At 41.2% G+C, this 25920-nt stretch overlaps 1 protein-coding gene and 1 pseudogene across 3 annotated transcripts in view; one reads left to right on the forward strand and one right to left on the reverse strand.

The window, feature by feature from the left end:
* Positions 1–25920, forward strand: part of NFYC (nuclear transcription factor Y subunit gamma) — a 66552-nt gene that overhangs the window by 27396 nt on the left and 13236 nt on the right. For all 3 annotated transcript variants that reach the window (XM_040469807.1, XM_040469808.1, XM_040469806.1), the window contains 4 exons: positions 9700–9812; positions 17291–17362; positions 19333–19446; positions 22309–22404. In XM_040469807.1, coding sequence (XP_040325741.1) covers positions 9708–9812; positions 17291–17362; positions 19333–19446; positions 22309–22404 — 387 coding nt within the window. In that variant the 5' untranslated portion in view covers positions 9700–9707. Of the gene's footprint in view, positions 1–9699; positions 9813–17290; positions 17363–19332; positions 19447–22308; positions 22405–25920 lie in introns of those variants that run through there.
* Positions 6590–6672, reverse strand: LOC121027944 (uncharacterized; annotated as a pseudogene).

Below are 25920 nucleotides of genomic sequence, written 5' to 3' on the forward strand. Positions count from 1 at the left end.
ATAGATTTTATTGGGTGCTGGGAATGGTTTCTTGGGGAGAAAAAAATTTAGTGGTCACTAATTAGCGTGTATATTTGGTTTAATTTGTTACAGTTGTACTGTAAAAAGCAAGCTTCTTAACAGTGCTCCCCCCCCCCAAAAAAAAACCAAAAAAACCCGTAAAAGATTGGTTTCAGTCCATGAGATAGTCTGAATAGTTCTTGCTTTCAGAACATGTTCCCTGTACTCCAGGGTTTGGGATGGAGATGGAAGGAGCCAGAGGTCTCTTCAGAGCTCAAAACAGAATCTTTTTCTTAGCCTTTGGGGCCAGGTAGGGTGGAGGCTGCCTAGACTCTAGGTCTCCTGTGCCCTCTAAAGTAACAAGATTTCTTCTGAAGGACAAAGCAGCCACACACACTCCTAGCTTACAGAAGTCTGAGGTGTCCAAGGAGACATGTTCTAGGAATTTAAATGTTTTTGGCTTAGTCTGGAGGGGAAACCTGCATAGCTACTGGTCATTGACATTCTCAGGGATTTAAATGTGGAGCATTCCTAGTCATTTCCATTTGAATTCTTTGCTTATTTGGATCAGTACACTCATTCTAAATTTAATAGTTTAAAGGGCTGTAAAATTTATTTCTTGTCTATTAAAAGAGATGGGAGAAGATTTCTCTGTATTTGTTTTTAGCATATTTTCTAAGAGTCCAGTTTCAGATGCATGGAAACAAAGTAAGTCTAAATTAGAGGATGAAGCAAGTTGAGTTACTGACTACAGTACCTAAGGGAGGTTGGACTTTGGACTTGATGTTCTGTCTGAGACCATTCAGGCCAGGATTAGATGTCTTATCTAGCTCTGAGCAGTGAAGATTATATGCCATCTGGCATTTGTATGATTCTTGGTATTTTTCGAGGCCTTCTAGCATGTATTTTCCCATTTGTGTGCTGCAACTGCCCTGTGAGGTGCTCCTGCAGGTGAACAAAGGCCCCCAAGAAGTTAAGAGATTTGCCCAAGATCATAAACATAGCAAGTTAGTCGTCAGAGAGGGAGAACCTCCATGTCCAGTACATTTTCTTTATGTATTTATCCTGTACTTTACTGCCCCCCACTGCTCACAGCTGAGTATTCATAGGTGCTGCCTACTGACCTGGAGACCTGCAAAGGGGAAGGAAAAAATAGGAAAGAAAAAAGGACAGAGCTTGGAAAGAGACAACAGAGAAATAAGAAAAGGATGTTTATATGGTAGTAGATAAGAGTGCTATTAGCATCTTCTATTATTGTCACAGAAATGATGGGAGCAGGTGGATAAAAATGATCATTTGGGTTAAGGATTTGAGTCATTGATCTAAGCCAAGACTGCTTATCTCTCTGAACAGTTTGAATATACACATACCTTTAAACAGTGCAAAAAGTGAGGATGAACAAGCTGACTTAAGGCAAGAACAGAATTTTAGAGCTCCACCATTAACTATATTGTGATCTTGAGCAAGTAACTTAAGATAACTAATCCTCTGCTTTCTTATTTGTAAAATTGAAATAATATTGATCTCTTTATCACTGAGCTGAGTGAAGATCAATTGAGGGTAATGACTGTGACAAGTAGTTTGTGAACTCAACAGCTCTTAAGTTGGCATCGAAACATTCTGCAGAGTCCTACTTCTCACCTCTCCTGGGCACACACAAATACAGGATCCTGCCAGAACAGGAAGAGGTGGTTCTCAGGGTTTCTGAATCTCAGAAGGAATCCAGCAAGCAAAATGCCTCTTTGTTTTAGGATACAATTTAAAACTCAGGCTCCTGGCACTGTTTCTGTCTCCAACTCATGTCAGAATTCTCTTTCAGGCTTAGAGCCTGAAAAACCAGTAACTCTCCATTCTTCTTGCAAGAATTTATTTACTCTCCAGCGGTTGGAGGTTAGTCAAAGAGATTAACAAATATTCCTGTGGGGTGGAGCGGGTTGGCCCAGCTCACTCCTTCCTAATGGAGGCTGAACAGGTGAGGGAGCTGTGTAAAAGCTGTGTGATCTAGGGCAAGTTTCTCCACCTCTGGTGCTAAGTTTCCCCATCAGTAAATGAGGGATGACACTCTTCTCTCATGGAAGGATTCATTGAAATAAAACTTAACAGTTTCGAACTGGGTTCTAAATGTTATCTGATCCTTTTTGTGTAAAGGGCCAGATAATATTTTTGGCTTGCAGGCCATACAGTTTATGCTGTAACTGTTCAGCTCTGCTAATGTAGCATGAAAGCAGCCATAGTGTAAGTGAATGATGGTGCAGTCTTCTAATAAAACTTATTTTATGAGAACAGGCTGCAGGCCAAATTTGGCCTGTGGTCTGTAGTTCACAGACCCTTGCTTTAGAATACTTCACTAAAATACTTGATTTTTTTTCCTCCAACATACAAAATAGTGTTTTATTGCTGTCCTGTATGCAGGGATGGTTTAAGAACATTACTGAAGAAATGAAGAAAGTGTGTGAAGTAAGATGTTTACACATCATTTTCTATTCCACAGAAACAAATCTTAAAATGTTTTGTTCATGCCTTCCTATAAGTTTCATTGCTTATACCAGATGCTGTGCCTTCATTTATTTTCTAGTTATAACTGCATTATGATCTGGCCCTTGTTTAAAAGATTATGTTGTAGTAGATAGCAAACAGAAACATGTTTTTGTTTTTGAAGCAAAGTGTTTCTGCTGCCAATTTAAAAATGTGTCCTTGTGAACAGATCTTTGGGGAGAGCAATGTGCAGCTAGTTCCAACCCTTCGTCTTTTGGGAAGCATGGTTTTTCTAGTAGGCAGTTTGAAAAGCAACTTCATACCTAGCCTCTTGGAGCTAAAAACAGACACACCCTCAAACATTGAACTTGGCATTAATCAGGGTTGGGGAAAGGGGTCTTCAGTCAGGCTGCATTATTCATTCTTATAGTACTGGATACTGTATAATCACCTGCGAATAGTAAGTATGACTAGCTGATCTACGGTCAAGTAAGGGTTTAGAACTTAAGTAAGAAGGTTTCTGGCACTACGCTTAGTGCTTTCTTGCGTGATTAAGTAGAAACCTTAGATGAGCTTAAATAAAGATTGTTGACCCCTCTTTTCTCTCTAGTCACCCTGCCTTCTTTTGTATTCATTCATTTATTGCATCAACTAGTGAAGTGTTGGTCTTCCATACCAGACCACCCCTTTGGCCTACATGGTGAGTATACATTGCTCCTGGAGTGCTTTAGTGGAATGACTGGCCCAGGGCCACCAATTAGTAGGCAGTAGGCCAGTTCACAGACGTAGGTCTTTTAATTTCCAGAGTGATGCTATTTTTCTCCTGAAATTGTTGATTCGAGATTGGTTTTATTGTAGAGAATGCATGCCTCCTTAAGGTTTGAAATACTCTTTAGCCATGATTGATGATGGGTCCATCTGTACAAACTTTAGAACCAAATTGACTGTTGGTGGAATTGTTTGGTTTCAAAAGTCTCAGTTTTCAAATGTCATTTACACTTTTCTTTGTAGTTTAGAAGAATATCTAAAATAGCAAGCACAAATAAGCTTAAATCCTACCCCCTTCTTATCCATCTAGTAATTCACATTAACATTCTTTTTTTTTTTTTCTGTGTATCGCTCTCTCACCATTTGAAATATAACATTCCAACAGTTTTGGCTATTTCAAATGAACCTGGAGCTAACTACAATAAATATCTGAACAGTACTGGAATGTAATAAAAGGCATGCAAAAATGCTGGCAGTTGGACAAGATAAAAAACATGTCATCTAATGACAGAGGAAGGCATGCTCAAAATGCAAGGCACAAAAGGGAGTGAAGAAGGTATGTGCTTTGCACATAGGGAGATAACTGATACATGTTAAGTTGGAGATACACAGGAATGATTAAGGTTGCTTATAGCCTAAAGGCCGCAAGTTGGATTGGGGGGCGGTCATTAAAAGGAAATGGTGGTACCAATGTTTAGATTTGTTTTTCAGTCAAAACTGGGCTAAGATATATTTGCATTTGACAGTAAGAGTATTGTTTTTAGGTGAAACCTGACTGCCTGGAATGGGTCAGCTCTAGTACTTTAATAGAAAGCAGCATTGGTCAAGGGTTGCGTTTCATTTCAAGGGAGCTTTCTTTGATCTTTTTTCCTTGAACAGTTGTTATATTAGGGTTTTAGGTATTATCTCCCAACAACATCTATTTGGTTTTAGTTATTTTCAAAGAGCTGTAAAGTGGGTTTAGGAATATTGTAAAGGACTTTCATAGAGCAAATGAGATTATGTGCCAAGAAAAGAGAGCTAAAGTCTAAAGGTACAGAGTTTTAGAAACCAGGGCATATTGCAATAAAACTTATATTTCTATATAATTTTATGAGGTAGATCTTTTTGATACATCCTGTTTCATGTCTAGGCATATCACTGAGGGAGGATTTGGTGAATCGTGGTACCTGGTCAAGAGGAAGAGCTTGGAATATTTCCAAGATCTTAAAAAGAGGAACACTCTGTTCTGAGATGTTTTGAAAACTGCTTAGGTCTCTTTTTCTTTCTTCATCAATGATAGAGTAACTGGATATTAGAGTGACAGCTAGATTTTCCATCCTTCAATGATATGATTGAATCATCTCGTTTCCTCCATGCTTTTCTCCTTCTCTTCCTGCTAATGTATGGCCAGAGATACTTGCCCTCCTCCTACTTACCTTTTGTCATTAATTTTTCAAACTTTTCTAATCTGTCGTGGTCACCTTCCTGACAAAGTTCTGTCTTTCAAAAGATTTACACTTGGGAATGGTATGCACCCATGTTTCCAGGCTTCCAGTCTGCCTTGCAACTTGCACAAGGTGTGTATGGGGGTGTGGGGGTGTGGCCTTCCTACCCTGCCCTTTTATCTTAAATTCACTTCACTAAGTTTTAGGTGGATTTCTGATTGTTGTCCTTCTTACTTTAAAGGCCCAGAGAGAACCCCCTTTATCTGAGCTTCCCAGAATAGCTCCTATAACCACTTCCTTTGGTTGTTCAGGCAATCCCATTAAGTCTATTTCAGGGCCACACTCTTCAAGAGACCTCTTTTTCTCAGAAAGGCCATACCCAGCAATTCTTTTGCCTCTTCATTCAGAAGTAATCAAACTGGGTGCTAGATACTGTGAGGGATCCAGAGATAAATCATATTTAGGTCCTACCTACAAGGAGCTTGTAAACCAGAAAGGGAAATATGATAAGACATACACATAAATAATGATCATATAAGATAATCTGGTGAAGGCAGAAAGAGGTGCAGATCAAGGGCCCTGAAGGTTCACAGGAAGGAGTGATCACGTTTGGATGGGGATGTTTATTTAAAAAAAATTTTTTTTTTCAACGTCTATTTATTTTTGGGACAGAGAGAGACAGAGCATGAACGGGGGAGGGGCAGAGAGAGAGAGGGAGACATAGAATCGGAAACAGGCTCCAGGCTCTGAGCCATCAGCCCAGAGCCTGACGCGGGGCTCGAACTCACGGACCGCGAGATCGTGACCTGGCTGAAGTCGGACGCTTAACCAACTGCGCCACCCAGGCGCCCCTCGGATGGGGATGTTTAGAGAAGACTTGTGGACAGATGGCTGTTAGTTGAGCATTGGAGAAACAGCCTTTTTGTGATGGACCTTGATTCTTCTCTTTCTAGCTTTGGAAAGCAAACTGTTTTTAAAAAAGCAGGTAAATTAATAGGTATTGGGAGTTGAGATTACCTCTGGCAACAACCATTCTATATACTTCATCTGATCCTTATGTCTTTATTAAATAGTTAAACGTCTTATTCAGGTAGTATGAAGTAATTAACATGAATGGTAAATCTAATACTAATAATTAAATCTGGGAAATTCTATGCTGCATGTCTCATGAGTGATCTAAAGCTAATACAGCTTGATCTTAAGGCAGTTTTGTTGTCAACTGTGTATAAATAGCTTTGTCCTGTGATGAGATAGCAATTTAACATGGAATAAAAAGGATCCTGGAATATAAATCTTTCTTACTTTTTAACATACCTTCTCTCATTACTCTAGAAAATGAATCTGGCATGTATTTCATGAGCTGTAAATGTTATGAATAGGCTACTTCTGTAGCAGAATCAACTCAGTGGCAATTAATGCATTAATTATTAAAATCAGAAGTAATAAGATTAAGGTCAGTTTATATATTTTTTTAACTTGTTGGGGTGTTTGGTGAGCAAAATGCTGATTAGGTTTCGTTATTTTAATCCTGTGCCTCAGTGGGAAAATATTGAGAACACCAATTTGTTCTTATAAAATCTGTTGCTTGAGATTTGGTCTAATTTCTTTTCAATTAATTTTTTTTGAGAGAGAGAGAGAGAGAGAGAGAGAGAGAGAACAAACACACACTGGAGGGGCAGAGAGAGGGAATCCCAAGCAGGCTCCACACTGTCAGCATGGAGCCCGACGTGGGGCTCAAACTCAGGAACCATCAGATCGTGACCTGAGCGAAGTTCAAGAGTCAGATGCTTAACTGACTGAGCCACTCAGGCACCCTGAGATTTGGTCTAATTTTTAAAGCCCTGTGTAATGACCAGATCTGCTTTAATGAAAACCTTTTGAATGAAAGTAGTCACCTTTTCTTGGAATTTACAGTAACAAAGAGGTATTAACAGAATTACCTACTCATCATCTCTGTGCAAAGATGCTACACTTGATCTTAGCCAAAAGGCCGAGAAGCAATCTCTGTGCAGAGATGCTAGAAATCCTGCTCCTAATGAGATCTTCTGTTTCTGATGAGAATACCTGTGGTTTTGAAGTCAGAAATTTATAAAAAGAGGTTTCTGGATGGAAAAATCATAAAGCCTATAACTCTAAATCCAAAGCTCAAGTGGAACTTTGAAAATAAAACCTAATGTAAAGAACAGTGAGAGCTGTTCAAAGATGGAAAAGAATGCCTTATCAGCAAGCCATTTTCCCAAAACTGAGGAAGGAGATACTCATATTGAAGTTGAATGACCACTTGGGATGGGATTGAGGAGGTTTGGCAGAGGTTGGAGTAGAGCAGTGTTCTTTAGATAGGTGGGCCTTGGCGGCTTTTGATGTCTTTTTTTTTTTTTTTCTTTTTTCAGTCCTAAACTTCTGTGATGCAATAGAATACAAAGGACATTATTATGGACTATATTTTGCCATTGTCTGTGATTTTCTAATGCCGATGGGCATCTGAAGTTAGATATTTAACCTTTAGTACATTTTTCAATTCTAGAAGTATTTGACAACTTCTGTTTTGTACCTAACCTTCACTCCCAGAAGTGTGTGGCTCTGAGCCAGCCAGGTTCATTGATAATCTATTGACTGCACAGATGTTTGGGAACTGATCATACCAGCACATCCTTAGTTGGGATAGTTCAAAATTTAAAAGCATACTGTCCACAGACAGAATTTAAAGATGCTTCTTGAATTGAGCACCTTTGTAATGTTTGTGGGAACAGATCACAGGACAACCAAAACTTGTTACCAACTTTCTGAATCTCACAGACCTTTTGCACTCAAACTGAATCTACCGGTCACTAGCAAGTATACAAAAATATCACACTGGCAATGGTTCATCTTCCTCCTTTGACTGTAGCAGTTTGTGTGGCAAATTTTGCTAGATCAGGCCTATCCATGGATCCATACAATAAAAAGTTAGATTCTTTTTTAAGTTTTTTGATAGTTATTTTTATTTCTGGAAAGATTTTTTTATTCCATTTTAAAAGGTTACATACAGTCTTCATTGTCCTGAGTACCTTGTAGGTATCTGTTAATAAAAATAGACTTCTCTAGGGGCGCCTGGGTGGCTCAGTCAGTTAAGCGTCTGACTTCGGCTCAGCTCATGATCTCACGGTCCGTGAGTTCGAGCCCCGCGTCGGGCTCTGTGCTGACAGCTCAGAGCCTGGAGCCTGCTTCCGATTCTGTGTCTCCCTCTCTCTCTGCCCCTCCCCCGTTCATGCTCTGTCTCTCTCTGTCTCAAAAATAAACAAACATAAAAAAAATTAAAAAAAAAAATTTCTCTAGATTACTTTGATTTCTTTGTTCTCAGTACATCTAAGAGAATAGTGTATAGGCCATGTGCATACAATGATGAATGAAAATGTCGTGGGAGCTGAGTTGAGAGGACCATACTTGGTTATTGAGGACTAAAGATTTTATCTAGTCGTTTCAGCTGTGATTCAACACTCTTCACTTTAATTCCCTCCAGAAACTCCAGGATCATATTGCTTCCTAGTACTTAGAGTTCTGTTGATGTATGGAGCTGCTTGTTGGCCTCCACCACCAGAAATTGGCTCCAAATCTTTTCCCATTACATCATCAGCCACTAATGTCATTACACCAGAGTGAAATTTGCTTTGAAGATTGTACTCTTGTTTTCCTTCCATTTCTTTCCTCTCATCATTTCCTTTAGAAGGAAAAAGAAAAAAAAAAAAAAGAGAGAGAGACCTCTAGGACAATCCCGGCAAATATTTAAGAGGGAATCAAAACACCCTCACAGTCTAAACTGATGATTTATCAGCCCTCATTCCACTCGGCTGACGGAGAGTGATCTGCCCAGTGTGCGTCCACACAGGGTCTGGAAAGGAACACGTTTGGTCACGTGATGCTTGGCTTTGGTGCTTTTCTTTCAGCCCTTCAGAATTAGTTCTTAATGATTTACATAGCTCTCTGCCAGCATCCTTTCACTGGCATGTTAAACCTTTTTAAATAATTTCCCAGAATAGAAATTCTTAGGACATCACTAAGTTTCTTGTTCTTTGTATTTAATTAAACTGTTTCTTGCATTTAAGTATTTGCCAGATAAGCATTTATGCCATCTGGAGTTTTTTACTTTCCCACCGTAAATCTTTTAAGACTTTATAGTATCATCTACTGTTCTAACTGATATGGGGGTTCTTATTCATCTTCCCTCCCCCATCACAAAAGCAGTTGACTGCATGCAGGTTTTGACCCTCTTTTCTTCATCCTAAATTTAATTCCCTGTTATTTTTCAACCACCTTTAAAGCTTCCAGTTGACAGTGTGCTTTGTTTGGCTTTGTTCCTAACAGAAGGCTTCAGGTAAGGAAAGAACTGGGAAGTGGTTCCAGTTTGGAGACTTGGTGCCATCCACTCAATTATTGGCCAAGGCTTCAGTGCTTCTGTGCCCTTGGAGGGAGATTAGCTGGAGAGTAGAAGGAATAATAATCATCAGTAGCCTCAAAGAAATGGGGCCACGGTGTCTGAAACAAAGGAATAAAATGGGCTCTTACTTTTAAGACTTGGGTTTACATTTCTATACAGTGTTAGTCACTGGGACCCTCAGTATGTCTGCTGCAGGCTGTGACATGGAATGTGAAAACCATGTTGAACTTGAAAAAACATTCAAGGGAATGCATTGAAAATTATGGACCAGACTAGAGCACCAACCAAGTACCCTTTTTGCCCCCTCCTAAGACAAGACATTAAAGGCCTGATTCACATTAAGATTTCAGTTTGGATTTCTAGTAATTTTAGGTTTTCTAGTTAGAGCTCCTTGTTAGTGTCTGTGGTATAGGTTGGATAGAAGGGAACATTTTTTCCATATGTTTTTGCTGACATTTAAGTTTGTGTCAAGAGCCTCTTCACAATTATATACCTTCTCAGAATGAAAAATTGAATGAATTTGTGAAAACAGCCATAAGGAAAGATATAAATAACCTGAATAGAAAGTCTGCCGTTATTACTTCTAATGTATCTTATGTATGTGTTTATTTTCAGTTGTCAGAATGTCCACAGAAGGAGGATTTGGTGGCACTAGCAGCAGCGATGCCCAGCAAAGCCTCCAGTCCTTCTGGCCTCGTGTCATGGAAGAAATCCGGAATTTAACAGTGGTAAGTAAGAATGGAGAAGCTTCTAGAGTGTAAAGACCTATGAGATGAATAACCAATACTGAGAGTAAAACGTTTTTAATTTCAAGTACATTTACAAAGGCATAGTTCATTCCTTACCTTTGGGTGGGAACATGAAGATGTAATTTACCTTAGTGAGGTAACTACAAGGGTTTTCTTTTTATATCTTAGTGGCTTTCCTTAGGCATGTGGGTGTATAGCGGATGCTTTGATGCAGAGATAGCTTAATGTGAGGCATATTTTTTGGAGAATGTGGAAAAACAGAGCTCTCACCTTCCTTCAGTAGCTGTAGCTCATTTCTTAGTCCTGTTTCAGTGGCCCTGCCAAATTTCTGGAATCATAAATGATGTTGGGCAATTTATTCAACAACAAATCTGTAAGCAGGCACTCTTTCTAGGTGTTAAAAGATACCCTTTAGATCAGGGTTTCTGCACAGCAGCTTTATTGACATTTAGGCTGGATCATTCTCTGCTGTGGGGGACTGTCCTGTGCACCGTAGGATGTTTAGCAGCATCTCTGACCTCTCTACTCATGAGATGCCAGTAGCAATCTTCTCCAGTTGTGACAACCAAAAACGTCCCCGTACATTGGCAGGTGTCTCCTGGGGGCTAAAATCATCCCGTTGAGAACCACTGACTTAGAAGAATCAAATATAACCCTGGCCCTTGAGGGGCTTACAATCTAGTAATTACAACCAGAGTCATTTATTCAGTGAATATTTATTGAATATGATAGTGAATATACTTACTGAGGCAGGCACAGTGATGAGTCTAAAACAGTAAAAGTCGAAGTGCTACGGGATTACAGAGGACATAGTGCTTGTTCCTCCCTGGTTGAGTTAGGGAGGCTTTAAGTAAAGGGAACATTTTTTTGGATCTTGAAATAGGAGAAGCATTCACCAGATGGAAAGGATGGGTGTGAGAGTATCTTAGGTAGAGAGATTGGCATTCGTAAAGGCCTGGAGGCCCAGAGGGGAGGGCCTTCTTTCTGTTTCAAGGAACAACAAGAAGTTCAGAGTGGCTGGAGGTTACTGTGCGAGTAATAGGGGTGAGGGGAGGAGTAAAGTGGTATGACAGTGGTAGAAGGAGGTGAGACTCATTAGAATGAAAATATTTCAAGAGTGTAGTGTTATTTTCTTAGTGAAGACTGTTCCATTTGGTGTCATTTTAGCAAATACTGAAGGATCTCTCTGTTTTAGATGTGTCATTCCTGCCCGGAAGGCATTAAGCATCCTAGCAGAACAGATACTGGACTCCTTCCTAATGTAGAACTCATGTTGCACTTTCTTAGAGCTAGTGGTCTTTAAATCTCAGACGTAGGAGGTCAGTTTATTTGCTTACTCAGCAAATATTTATTATATACCTACTGTGGCTGTGCTACTTACTGTGGATCCAGTAGCGGGCCAGACAAGATCGTTGCACTCACAGAACATGCATCCTGGTGGGAGAGATAGACTCTATAAACAAGTAGTGAATGAATAAAATAAAATAACTTCTCTTTATGGTAAAGGCCCCACTGACTTCAGGGCTTAAAAAAAAACAGATTCATGTTCTGATGTACCTGTAGGTCATGTTTGTTTATATGGGGCATTTCAGCAGCTGAATTTGGCTTGGCCTTTCTCAGAGTGGCTTGCATTCACAGATGAATTTCCACTGAAAAGTCATTGTTTCTTTTATTTAGTGTAAAGGTGGTGGTTACCTATACTGTCTCAGATAGAGGAGAAAAAGAAATGATAAAGTAAAATGTAGGGTATTTTGCTCATATTTTGAGTGGGTAATCTCAGGCTTATCAGGTGTTGGTGCAGGAGTCAGCCTGGCATAAAGCTAGTGCCCTCCTGGGCTGTGGTGGGATTAGGCCAGTGCCACAACTCCAGCTTGAGCATGGAAGCAAAAATTCAGGATCAGGCAAGTGGCCAGATAAACTCTGGAGGTTCAAGCTCAGCACTTAACTTTTCTGTAGTTTGAGTTTTGATTTTTTTTTTTTTAATTGTGGAAAAGAATATGTAACAAACCGTGTCATCTTAACAATTTTAAAATGTATAGTTTAGTAGTGTTAAGTATATTCACATTATTGTGAAACAGATCTCCAGGACTTTTTCATCTTGCAAAGCTGAAACTCTATACCCCTGAAACAACAACTACCCTTTGCCCCCTCCCCAGCCCCTGGTAGCTACCATCTACTTTCTGTTGCTGAATTTGACCACTCTGAGTACCTTCCATAAGTGGAATCATACAGTATTTGTCCTTTTTGTGACTGGCTTATTTCACTTAGTGTAATGTTGTAGCTTATGACAGGATTTCTTTCCCTTTTAAAGCTGAATAGTATTCCGTATATATGTGTGTACCACGTTTTGTTTATCCATTCATCTGTCAGTGGGTATTTGCGTTGCTTCCACCTCTTGGTTATAGTGAATAATGCTGCAATGAACATGTGTATTCACATATCTCTTTGAGACTCTGGGCTTTGGTTTTTATTCGCCTTGGTTTAATTTGCAAGTTTGATTGCCAAAAAAGCAGATGGTGGTGTTGACCAACTTTTATTCTCTAGACAGCTAGTCTACCAGAGGTTCAAAGTGGGTTACTCTGAGGGATTCAGTTTTAGTTCACATATTATGAATGAAGAGAAAGACCAGCAAGGAGAACAGTTGTCTTTAATGATTCTTCTATAGATGGCTAAAGCTTTTTCCCCCTTGAAAAAGACTCCTGGACCACTACCATGGGACCGCTTAGATCAGATGCTTAGAGCAGCGGTTGGCATTTAATAGGTGCACAATAAATATTTAAGTGAATCAAACTCCCCTACTTGAGATTGAGTGTGAGGCAACATCAGTGGCGACTTCAAGTAGGGATGCGGTCTACTAAAGTTGGGGTGCTCTTTCCTTTGGTAGGACCCTTCTTTCTCCTCTGCCTGCAGCACATAAAGGCATCTTCCTCTCTGCCTGTGTAAATACTTTAGTATTTAATCTGTGCCTTTCCAGAACTCAGCAGTACTTACAACCAGACTTCTTCAGATATGTCAGAGCCTCTTAGGTTGACATCTCAAAATTTCGAACAGATTTTTAAAAAATCCATAGGTTCGAACTGTCCAAATGTAGATAAAGGTTTTGCGAATATTCATAAGGTGTTGGAGTCCCTCTAAAACTGGGACAAATTTGTTCTAAAAACAAATTGAAATTTGCTAGGTGATCTATTTCATGATGTATTGGGAACACTGGCCCCAATCATTTGGTCTCAGCTTTGCAAAAGCAATTTATCTTTCATCTCAGCTTGGCCATTATGTTCTCCTCGCTCTTAAAAGGCTCTGTAATTGTCCATAAATCCAGGTGATGTTCAGTTGGGATTGAAATTGGTTAAAAATCATACCAAAATGATGTACACTAGGATGATTGTGCAAAGTACCGTATTCCTGCTCAACAGAGCTCTGGGAACGATAATTAACAGACTTCTTGGCATTGAATTTTATCCCTCTAGATCTCTTTGAAAGTGGGGAAGAAAAAGCTAACTTCATATTTTTGGGGGCAGGTGGGGAAGTGCAGCAATGCTGAATCTTGAAAAATCTCTTCCTCTTATTCCCTCCATTCCGTTAGCTGTAATTTGATGCATAGGCCACTTTCTTTTAATTGCCAGTTACATCTTACTTTTTGGTGCCTTCAGATTGGACAGTGACATTTCTAACATTACAATCAAGCCAGATAACCGTTTAAACAAGAACTTGGAGATGAAGGTTGGTGGGCTGTTACAAAACAGGTCGTGTGCTGTTTGAGCCCTTCCTGTTGAGCAGCGCCTCTTTAAAGTTTATTGTCTATATGAACCAGATGAGGATCTGGTTAAAATACAGATTTTGAGGGGTGTCTGGGTGGCCCAGTTGGTTGAGCATCCAACTTCATTTCGGGGTCATGATCTCACGGTTTGTGGGTTCGGACCCCATATCGGGCTCTGTGCTGTCAGTGCTGGGCTCACCTCAGATCTTCTGCCCCCACCCCCTGCCTCCATCACTTGCTCACTCTCGCTCTCTCTCACTCACTCTCTCTCTCAAAAATAAACGTTAATAAAATATATGTGTGTATATATATTTATATGTGTGTGTGTATTTATTATATATATATTATAATGTATGTATATTATAAATACACACACACACACATATATATATATATGTATATAGATTTTGATTTAGTACGTTTGGAGTGGAATCTAAGTTCTGCATTTCTTTTGAGTTTCCAGGTGATGCCATTGCTTGGTCTGAGGACCTCACTTTGAGTAGCAAGGCTTTTAAAGCAGTGGTCCTTAACTCTCACTGTGGGTCATAGTCATCAGGCGAGTTTTCAAAACACTTGATGCCCCCTAGAGTTCCTTGTTCAGTTAGTTAGTCTGTGGTAGAGCCCAGGCCTCTTGATTTTCAGAAGCTCCCCAGGTGTTTCTAACATGCAGCCAAGGCTGAGAATCAGTGCTTTGGAGAGGATTAGAACATGGACTTTGCTGGAATGCCTGACTGGGTAGGACTGGAAAAGATTTCTCATCATTATTTGAAACTCCGGATGTTCTTTAGTGCAGCCTGAGACCCGTTGACTTTTCTTTGGCTCCAGATTCTCATTGAGTGAATTCAGACTTCTTGAAACTCGGCGGTTTCAGATGGCAGTGTTTTTAATGTAGTTCTTTGGTTGTGGTCAGGACCATGAGAATTTTCTGAGAGTGAATCTGTTCTTCCCCCTTGCTGATATCACTCCCAAGGGTACAAAAGAAAAGTCAGTATTTGTCAGTTGTTCGTCCACTTGGATCAGCATCAGGAGAAGTTAAATGCTATTCACATCAGTTGCATGGCTGCCATTGACAAGGGGAGCAGGGAATTGAAAGGCAATTTAGTGGACCTTAGCCTGTTGCTGGTGAAAGGGCTCCCCTCTCCAGTAAGCTTGTCGTAAACCCTTACATGTGACTGAAAAGGTACGATGAGATTATAGAAGACTGGGCTCTTGTCAGCAATAATGAACCACACACGCACATATGAAGATCCACTTTTCACACACTGCGCCTTGAGATCTCAAGGTCTGGGGATCACGATAAAGTTTCCCAAAAGAAAAGGCTTTTTGGAAGGGAGACTTACAGCAGAGTTGTTTTGTAAATTTCTGCCACCTTTTATATCTCTACAAGATGGGACCCGTTTTTGTTTGAAGAATAGTCTCATAGAAATTCTAGAAGTAATAGATTGAAGAATTATTGATTGAAGAATAGCCTCATAGAAATTCTAGAAGTAATACTCTTCTCTTTCAAGTTGGGGAAGGAGGTCTTCTTCTCAGCTTTGGGCTTTGGTTAAGAAATTTTAGAACAGTCGTGTGGAAATACATTAAATAACCAAGCCCAATGAGAGCACACTTGCAAGAGAGTTAAATCTTGTGGTCATAATCTTGTGCTGTATGTATCACCCTGAGAGGCCTTCCAAAGGAATTATCCCCAGCATTCTCTTTAGCATTTCTGTTTAGCATCATCATTTTGTGTGATATGCCACATAAGAAGGAAGACCAGTGATTGATTTCTGTGGTTAAACGTTTTTTAAAATCCCTTTAGGGTCTGGCCCTTTCCCTTTCCAGCATTCCCTTTCCTGCTGCTCCCCTCTGTACTCAGATCATACATCTAAAACTTAAATAGGCCATGTTTTTTGTGTCACCATACTTTTGCTTCTGACTGAATAACATTCTCATACTTTTCCAACAAGCAAATTTTGTAACATCCTTTAGACACAGTTCAGATGTCAGCCCTTCTGTGGAACGTTTGCCAGCTCCTCTTGTTCATTCCAACCCCTCCCCTTGCTCCACCAGCTGCCTATTTCCTTTCTTGTCACTGGGATTTTACACCCCCATCCTAGTATAGCATAGGGGGTTATATTTTTTATGTGACGGTCTTTAACAATTAAACTATAAATCTGTTCAAAGAATAGACTTGCATCTTTTACATAGTAGCAGGTATCATACATTCACTATTGGTCGAGTTGCATGAATGAGTGAATGAAAGAGGAGAAAAATAAGAATAGAAGGAATGTATCCTCCTGTCCTTTTCTGGTGAAATTCCAATCATTTGAACTTGTAAAGCTCTGCCACTCCAGAGGTAGTTTAGTAGAAGCCTCATGGAAAATGTTTTACCTAAGTTGGAAAGAGAAAAGGTAAAAAAATTGGTGTTGGAGGTTTGCGGAGTTGGTGAGTGGTCCCAAGCAGCCCGTTGGGTTTGTGAGGAGAAATCCAGTGTCTCGGTGTGCATTTTATCCTAATAAAACTAACTCTTCCTTCTGTAGTCATAAAAATGGATTCTGGGAAGGCTGGTGATGTTTTTCTGAAATGCCCCACTGCCTTCTTTGACATATAGTTGAGAGTTTCTTTTGGTCTTAGAATAGAAAGTTCACTTATGCATGTTCATTATACCAAATCTAAAATAATAGCTGCTCCTTCCATAATGTGATGATGCAAATTCCCAGGTGAGCACGTTGGGTTTGGTGAGTCACATTTCAGACCACTTATAGAATCAGTCACTTGACACCTGGGCCCAGTAGCGGTTTCGCTGATTTTAGCCAATCTCTCCCTTTGCACCTTTCTCTTCACTGCGGCTCTGAAATCCAGAATTGATTTTTATTTCTAGAATTGCATCCATCACTGGGCATGTGTTTAAGTACCAGTAGTATCAAAAGGGCTTAAATCGCAAATAATTGAGTAGTGCTGGTAAGAAAGCCCTTTCCTAAATTCTGTCCCTAGTAAAGTCATGTGGTTTCCTCCCAGCCCCAGGGCAGTTCCTAAAAGGCAGCTGAAAAAGTTACCCATTTTTCTCCATACTCTTCCACTCCCACCCCAAACCCCGAACCCCAACCCCCAACCACCAACCCCACCCCCAAGCAAACTTCGGAGACCAGGCCTTTGCTGCTGTGATGGGAAAGGCCCTCCTCCCCGATTTCTGGTGTCAGGTTAGTGCAAAGGTCAGAAGTAGCCCATATCAGCCAGTGCTGGCTGAAGACAACTGTGGGTCACAGTGGTCAGGTGCTGCTGGCACCTTGCCCTTGTAGTCCCAGAATAGAAGAAAAAACTAGCAACTCAAAGGAATGCCCTTGAGGCAAAAGTCTCATTTTAATCTACATATCGCAGACTGGTTGGTGTGCTTAGGGGGACGGCGGTGGGCACTCAAGATGCACCTCAATATTGTGCTGGCACAGAATCTGATATTGTTTGGGGCTACTCTTAATGAGGGCACTGTTAGATGGCATTGTAAGTTTATCCTGAAACCTTTAATTGTCTGAAGCTCTGCATGGGTTAAGAAGAATTTTGCTCTGAAACTTGTATTCTCTTCATTTAATTTGTAGCTCCTTTCCTGCCATGTTTTTTGAAAGGAGAGACTAAACCAGTCACCAGTCACAGTGTTTCAAGATGCCTGTCATGCCCTGTTGATTGTCCCCACCATTTATGTGCCTCCTGTTACTCATTTCAGAAAGATTTCCGAGTACAAGAACTCCCACTGGCTCGTATTAAGAAGATCATGAAACTGGATGAAGACGTGAAGGTGAATTCACATTTGTTTTTATTATTCATATTGAAGTTATAATGGTGGGTAGGTTGTTGCTCATTTTTGTAGTGCTCAAAGCTTAAAAATGAAAATTTTGTTATTGTTTCTTGCTTTTTTAATTTCGTTCCTGTCTAAAATTGTTAAGTGAGCTGAAATTGAACAGTTTTAATTATTACATCGTGCTTCTCTGGAAATTAAGGATATCTTGTTTTCCAGATGTTGATAATATGCTGTTTGCCTTTTTTTTTTTAATGTTTATTTTTTTGAGAGAGGTTGAGAGAGAGCAAGCAGGGGAGGGGCAGAGAGAGAAGGAGACACAGAATCTTAAGTAGGCTCCAGGCTCTGAGCTGTCAGCACACAGCGCAATGCAGGACTCCCAAATTGTGAACCCCAGGATCATGACCTGAGCCGAGGTCGGCCGTTTAACCGACTGAGCCACTCAGGCACCCCTGCTGTTTGCTTTTTGAATCACCCATCCTTTTCACTGTGTAGGGTAAACACAAATTATATCAGCAGGACAGTGCCATCTTCTCAGTTAGCATTTTATTGCAATCTCTAGTTTGTCAATATAAGCTCTAAGAAATGCTTGATAAAGATACTGCTCTTGTTCTAATTTTTCAATCTGTGAGTTGTTTTACATGAATGACAACCTGTGAGGTTTCCTTGCAGGTGGCTATTTCTGTATACCTAGGCGCCCACCTCCTATTTCAACTCTCAGGAAGAGAGCAGCACTCTCAGCGTTTTCTTTTTTTTTAAGTTTATTTATTTTGAGAGAGAGGGCACACATAACACGTGAGTTGGGGGCGGGGGTGCAGAGAAAGAGGGAGACCCAGAATCTCAAGCAGGCTCTGTGCTGTCAGTGCAGAGCCCGATGTGGGGCTCAATCCCACAAACGGTGAGATCATGACCTGAGCTGAAACCAAGAGTTGGACACTTAACTGAGCTACCCAGGTGCCCCTTCACTCTTCTTATCACTGAAAACTAATAGTCCCTTGTGTTTGTATAGAAAGCTAACAGTTCACAGCAATTTTCCCTTTTATTAGCTCTCACTTCTCCTTCCTTAACTCCAGAGCTCTTTCCATGGCTCTGTCCTGCACAGACCAGCTCACCAAGGGTTCAGAGCTTTGTTTGATCAAGAGCTTGAACTTTGAAATCAGACATGGCAAAGCAGCTTACATTACTTGAGCACTTACTAAGTGCCAGGCCCTGTGCTGGGTGCTTTTATATACATGACCTCATTTGATTCCCACAACAACACCGAAAGGTTGTCTTCTTTTTCAATATGTGAAAAGTAAAACCCAGAAGGATGGGAAGCCTGAAATTTTATCTAAATCCATTGGCTCTCAAACTCATTATCTTTCCCCACATTGTCTGTCCTTGGATTAGGACCTTAACCCTGCCACTTAACTGGCTCTTTGGCCGTGGGCAAGTCACTTTACCTCTCCTAAACCCTAGTTTCTTTAGGTTTCTTTGAAAGTCTGTTATGAGAATAAGAAAAGTATGTGGTAGTTGCTAGAAAAGTATTCTTTTTCCCTCTTCCTTTCTTCTACTTGCTTTCTGCTTTGCCCGATTCTTTTTTTTTTTTTTTTTAACGTTTATTTATTTTTTTGGGACAGAGAGAGACAGAGCATGAATGGGGGAGGGGCAGAGAGAGAGGGAGACACAGAATCAGAAACAGGCTCCAGGCTCTGAGCCATCAGCCCAGAGCCCGACGCGGGGCTCGAACTCACGGACCGCGAGATCGTGACCTGGCTGAAGTCGGACGCTTAACCGACTGCGCCACCCAGGCACCCCGAGCTTTGCCCGATTCTTAAGGATTTCCTTTACCTTGGAATCTCTTGGGACTGCCACGTTCTCATTTTCCAGCCTTTACCCCATCGTCGATGGCAGGACGTGAGACAAGGGACAAGTGGGCTGGTTTGAATGACATGCTGGTGATTGACAGGGAGGGCCTACATCTGTTGCAGATGATCAGTGCAGAAGCCCCTGTGCTCTTTGCCAAGGCAGCCCAGATTTTTATCACAGAGTTGACTCTTCGAGCCTGGATCCACACGGAGGATAACAAGCGCCGGACTCTACAGGTAATGTTGTAGACGTACATGGGGAAAGGGGGCAGGCAACTGCCCTTGGCCTTTGTCTGCTTTTCTTGCATCGTTTTGGACCAAAGATTGTTCTTCCTTAGGTTTCTGTCAAGCTGATGTGTGTAATTGGCATCTTCCTCCCACTGTTGTGAGGCAGGCATACTCTATAGCCATGATTGTATTTCCCCACCAAGAATCTTAATTGCCAATTCTCACGTTTTTCACAGCTCAGTGACTGAACTCTTCACTTGGTGAGCTTTGACTATAGACAGAGGCTCAAGTGTTTGATCTATTTCCAGATGTAAACAACTTCTGGTTGGAAGCCTTGTGAGACTCCGGGAGAGGGCAGTCCCAGGAAGAATCCGTTTCACTTACCTCATTTGCCTTTTTGTTCCTTGTCTGCCTTCCTGGGAACCCTTTCCTTTTCTTTCTCATTTTCCTTTTATTTTAAAAATCAACATTCACATTGTGTGTGAATTTCCCTTTACCTCCAAATTGAAGATGCGTGCTTATTTATTCTGCAAGTATTTATTGAACACCTACAGTATGCCAAGCAGTGTTCACACAAAACAGAAAGAACCCCCACACCCTTGGGAAGCCTACATTCTAATGCAGCTAGACATTGAGAACTTACTTTATGCGGCTGTGAAGGAAGCCTATGACTCTAGAGAGATCCAGTTAAAGCTATCTTCAAGATGAGTCCAGATTAAAAAATGAGCAAGACACTTGGACAGTGTTTCAAAAAAGATACCCAAATGACCAATAAACTTATGAAAAGGTGTGCGGCATCATTGTCACCTGGGAACTAGAAATTAGAGCAAGACACTGGTTTACATCCACTAGAATGGCTAAAACAAAAAGGACTGACAATACCAAGTGTTGGTGAGAGAGTGGAGTGAGTGAAACTCATATAGTGCTTACTGCTGGTCAGGATGTGAAGTGGTCCAGTTGCTTCGGGAAACTGGCACTTTCCAATAAACTTAAACGTATCCCCACTGTGTGACACAGCCGTTCTACTCCTGCGTATACACCCTGAAGTGTGGATGTTATTGTGTAAGAATGTTCATAACCATCTTACTGATGATGGCCAAAAACTGGAGACAACTCAAATATCCATCAAGATGGGGATATAGAAACAAAAGGTTATAATCATAAAGTGGATTACAACTCAACAACAATAACAAAAAACTGTTGTTCCATACAATGTGGGTGAAATCTGAAAAAATTATTATGTTAAGCAAAAGAAACCAGAGGGGGAAAAATTATATAACACATGATTCCATATACTCTCACCATCTGTGGTAATAGAAACCAGAGTAGTGCTTGCCTCAGATTCAGGGGGGAGGGCAGTTGATTGGAAAGGGATAGAAGGACACTTTTTATAATCTTATCTGGTTGATAGCTGTGTGGGTACGTATATTTATTAAAATTCATCAAGCTGTGTCCTCAAGACTTCTGTATTTTACTGAATATGAGTATTCAGTAAAATACTACTGGCTTTAACAAAGCCAAAATAAAAAAAAAGACCAACTCTAAGCATATTTGTGTTTCCAAAATACTGTAGCACACTTTGGTGTATGTTTGGAGGTGTTCTCTTGTTCCCCACCCCCACTGTTCCCCCAATTCCATCCATAGATGAGCTGTTTAGATAGCTTTGAGTAGGTGACATCATCAGGAATGTGATACTGTATCGTACTGATCTTAAATGAGACCTGGCAGCCTTAAGATGCACCCCGCTTCTGTTGGAGGGTTATTGTCAAGCTGGTGGTTGGCAAGAAGGGTGGATTGGAGTTTTGCATTTCAGTGGCTTGGGGCCATCACAGAGACAAGGGAAGGAAAAAACAAAATTTCCATCCCCTTTTGTTTTGTCTGGTGAGTCACCTCTCTTAAGATGTGATATATAGAGAGATTGCTAAGGATTTCGGTTACCATGTTCACTTACCCCCAACATTTTATTACAAAAACATTCAAACATAAGCAAAGTTTACAGTATACTTACCTCTTAGATCCTACCGTTAAGTTTACTTGCTTTATCCCCGTATCTGTCTGTCCCTCTGTCCATCAAGTCATCTGTTTTTAAGTGCATTTCAAAGTTTACTTTCCCCTCAAGACTTCAATATGTATATCACTGACTAGAGTTCATTACTTTTTCCTGTTTTTTTTTTTTTTTTGCTTTAAAATTTTTATGCAATGAAGTATACAGATCTTAAGGATCATGTGTTAGTTTTTAATTACAAAATTTTAAAAATTATTTAAAGAAAGGGAGTATCACTCTTAGAATTCCATTGGAACAAGCCTTGGTTTTGGTATCATTAGTCAATTCTAGTAACTTCAGACTTCCCCTTATTCATATCACATTAAACAAGATATAAACCACGGATTTAACATTGTGACTTTGAATCCCAAAATAAAAATCATAGCCTTGTGGGAACTAACATATAGATCCAGTGACTAGAAAATAATTGTAAAAAGTTATTAGGATTTCAATAGAGATTCAGAAAGATTATAAGATTGAATAGTAGCCTAACCTTGAAACCTGCCAGTTGAGATTGCTAGGTTTGTACAAATTTAGCTGGAGGATGATACTTTAACAATTGTGGGGCAGGCCTGGTGTAGGATCCAGCAGAGGTGATAGTTGTAGTTGGAGGCTCAAATCCCTAGCTTGTAGAGCATGAGCTACATGTAGATCTTCCGTGAAGTCTGATGTGAAGTGTATGAGTTTGGCTGTGCTTGCTTTAGCTGTAGCCTTGGCTGTGGTTGTTGAGTTTGGCTTAGAAGTCATCATCTTATCTTACTTGTAACGTGGAGGGTGAACTAGTTTCTCCCCAGGCTAATTTTTCACCCTGCTTTTCTTTGTTACAGAGGAATGATATCGCCATGGCAATTACAAAATTTGATCAGTTTGACTTTCTCATCGATATTGTTCCAAGAGATGAACTGAAACCTCCAAAGCGTCAGGTGAGCCGGGAAGGCATTGCTGCTGCTTCTGACCAAAGAGCACCTTGCGTGCTGGTGTCAGATATGCTCCTTTTCCTCTCTCAAGTCATTTGCTGTTCCTTTTGCTTTTCTTTCTCTAGACCAGATCCATCCTTAACATCTCCCTCTGTTACTCATTTATGGATACTTTTAACTCAGTGCCTCTGAGGTGGTCTTTCAGTGAAAGTAGACAAAATGAAAGTTAAAGACAAGTTACAAACAGGAAAGTGAAGCTCATTTCAAGGTATCCTAGGGAATTTCTCAGAATTCTTAATCTGGGATGGGAGAACATGCCCAGCAAGGCACAGATTTTAGATTTTCCAGATACAAAGAAACAGCTTCTCTGTGTGCCCAGTGGTATTTGAATGGACTTTGGTTTTCTCTTACTCTGGTTTGCAGTTCTCTATATAGTGCTCTGGCTATCCATTAGATCACCTGTTAGGGTTTAAAAAAATACTAGTGTCCGGGCCCCACCCCACACCAGCTGAGTCAGAATCTGACGGGGAGGCCCAGGCATCAGTGCTTTGTTGAGCTTTTCAGATGTGCCTAATGTGCACCCAAGTTTGAGAACCACCACTTAAACCGTTTTCTGAGCAGTCATGAGAAAGAATGTGAATATCTGTCTTTCCCTCTCTTCTGCCTGCCCCTCTCCAAAGGCCACACTGATTGTCTTTTCAGCACCTTGGGTGCATAAAGCTCTTAACTGCAGTTGTAATAGACCCCTTTGCTGTAGAGCTCATTGTTTGAGGCACACGGATTGCATGACTCAGTCGGTGTGGTAGAGACACTTGGGGAATAGTGGCAGGGTCTGACAGGAATAAAGCCGTGCCTTGTTCTCCTCGCTTTATTTTGTTAATAAAATTTTAAGTGTTTTGAATGAATTATTTCATAATATATTATCCTTAGAACAGAGTCATTCAGTGACAACCATTGTCCTATGCTGTCTCATACTAATAATCAGTCAGGAAGTATAGAAGTGGGCATCTTAAAGGACACCTGTGATCCTGACCCTGCCTGGAGGCCTTTGGATCAGCAAATCCTCTGTCCCCTCCTTACTAGAGCAGGTGCCTCACTGCGGCTCCGTTCTTTCTGGGCAGTCTTTGCTACTGTAAACATCCTTGACTGGAAGCTGTAAGGTGTTCAGAGGAGCTTTCAGTCGGATGTTTACAGCGGCAGGCTGCCACGGTCGTCCCCCCGCTGCGCATCGCCTTTGAGACAATTGCAGGTTTGTGCCCACAGGCTCAGTTCCTCCTCTTGGGGTGTTTCCTCTCTGAGAAGTCACTACAACAAGAACTCCGACTACTTCTCTTCCCCCAAAACAAATGCTACCATACCCCTGCTCTCCTTGTTGGAATTTGTTCCAGAAGCCCCCTTTAAAAACAAGGTGTTGAGCTCTGTGACAAAGTCAGGCCTTGTGCTAACTCCTGCTTGTTCTCTATGGGCCGTCTGCTGAACCAGCTGGCTGCAGGGAAGGGTCATGTCCTGTCCCTTCCTCATGCCCTCAGTGCCTGACTGACTCAGGGTGTCAGACAGTTCCTTGTTCCATCCTAGCCCGGCTCACAATGCTGTGATCCATCTCCTTTTAAAGTATGTCTAGCTGAAACAGCTCCTTGCTGCCTGGATTCAGGTCTTTGTAGGTGTTCAAGCCATTGATTGGCGTCCTGTTGGGGATAGCTGCTGCCTGGCCTTTGAAAGGTTGAGATTGCTGAAAGCTGGCCTGAAATTCTAAGATAGCACTTTTAATCCTCTGTAGACTCAAAGTTTTCCCAAGCTCCAAATTGGCTGGCACCTCCTTAAGTCCTTTAAAAGCGCCTACTCTCCAAAACTCACCCTTTCTGAAGGAGGCAGCAGTTCATTTCTGGCTACTGAAGCAAATGTACTTTTTTCAGTTTGGGGCTGGCTGCACAACTCTGTAGTGATGGCCCTGGGATGCTGCTCATTCTCTGACATTTGTCAGTCACCACTTCTGAAAAGATTCCAAGCGTAAGCCCTCTGGTCAGGGAGGCCACTGCGAAAGCTGGGCAAGTGCCCCATTCTGGATTGATCCAGTCATTCAGAGATCGTCCTAGCGTAGGGGGTGATTTCCCACTGCTGGGGAGAGAAACTAGCCAGAAATACTGAATTGTAGATCTAAGGTCCTTGACTTCTCAAGAAATGCTTGGAAATTTCTCTTGTTCTTTGGGGAAGCCAGTAAAGGCTATTTAGAAGCAGAGAAGAGTTGAGGCTGACTTCTACTCCACTAAAGCTATGAGTTGAAAGTTCCTGCCCATTGAAATGTCATTTTCTCTTCACCCATTTCTTTAAACCAAGCATAATCATTCCCTTGCTAGCTTGCCCTCCATTGGCCGGATGAGTCTTCATAATGCAGAAGAACCTTAGATGTGCCTCCTTCCATTCCAGTGATTCGAGAACAATCTCGCCTGGTCCTCACAACACAAACCTAGGCGCCTCTACTTGGTACTCTCAGAGTGACCTAGACACTGCCTAGTTCATAAACAACTTAAGGGGGGAGTGATGGGCAGTTTAGGAGAAGCTTTTTACCTGCTGTCACAGTTTTTGGCAAGGAGTATTTTGGCTTTTGAAAGGGTTAAAGGCTTAAAGGGTTTGCTTTTTGTCTGGCAAAAAGACTGTATTCACTTGTAGACCAGTTGCAGTCAGAGATAACTGGAGACAGAACAATCACAGGTCAGGGCTGGGAGGCACCAGTTTCTCCCTCCTCCCTGACTTCCTTCAAGTTGGTTGTGGCGGTGGGGGGTGGGGGGTTCTTGGTTCTCTACACCCTCTCATTACCCAAGAGCTTTTGTAAGTTAGGTCTAGACTACAGCGATGGATGTTTTTTTTATAAAATGAGAAGGGCATTCTCAGTGGAAAATAAATACGTTGAACCTATTTCAAGAGCTTTGAAAAGAGCTGTTGGCCTTTGTTTCTTGGTTAAGGGAGGGTATCTGTATTTATCCCTGCCACAGCCAAGAGGTAATTGACAGGCTGACCTTTATTTATAATGGTGAAAAGTTGAGTTGAAATGGAGATGATGATGATGTCACAGTTACATTGTTCTGGAAACTGAGACCTCAGTGAAAATAAAGGGGACCTCCTTTTTCTTCTGCCTCAGCATGGTTATGGTCAGGGTTCAGATTGTTTGGGTCTAAAGCACAGACTGCATTAACCTAGAAAATTCATTCTTGTTTGAGAACTAGCTTAGAAATCCAGAATGTTAAAAGTGTCTGCTGAGGCTGGGTGGGTGGCCGTTAGGGTATCTTGTCATGCCAAGACCCCAGTTCCTCAAAGCCTGGATGTCAACAGTACTAGTATCCTGGGCCCCCAGTCACCAGGCAAGCCCTGTTCTGTAGGGGACATGAGCTCCCCACACCATGACCACAAAATCCTAGAGGTAACAAAAGAGAGTGTAGCTACTCTTTTCTGTTGGTAATAGCTGTTGGGTTCAAGAGACTGTCATACACCAACTTAAGCGAAAAAGCACTTTCCCGGGTGCCTGGC

Source organism: Herpailurus yagouaroundi, unplaced genomic scaffold (genome assembly GCF_014898765.1).
Source record: "Herpailurus yagouaroundi ecotype Mexico unplaced genomic scaffold, PumYag 77, whole genome shotgun sequence".
NCBI lineage: Eukaryota > Metazoa > Chordata > Mammalia > Carnivora > Felidae > Herpailurus > Herpailurus yagouaroundi.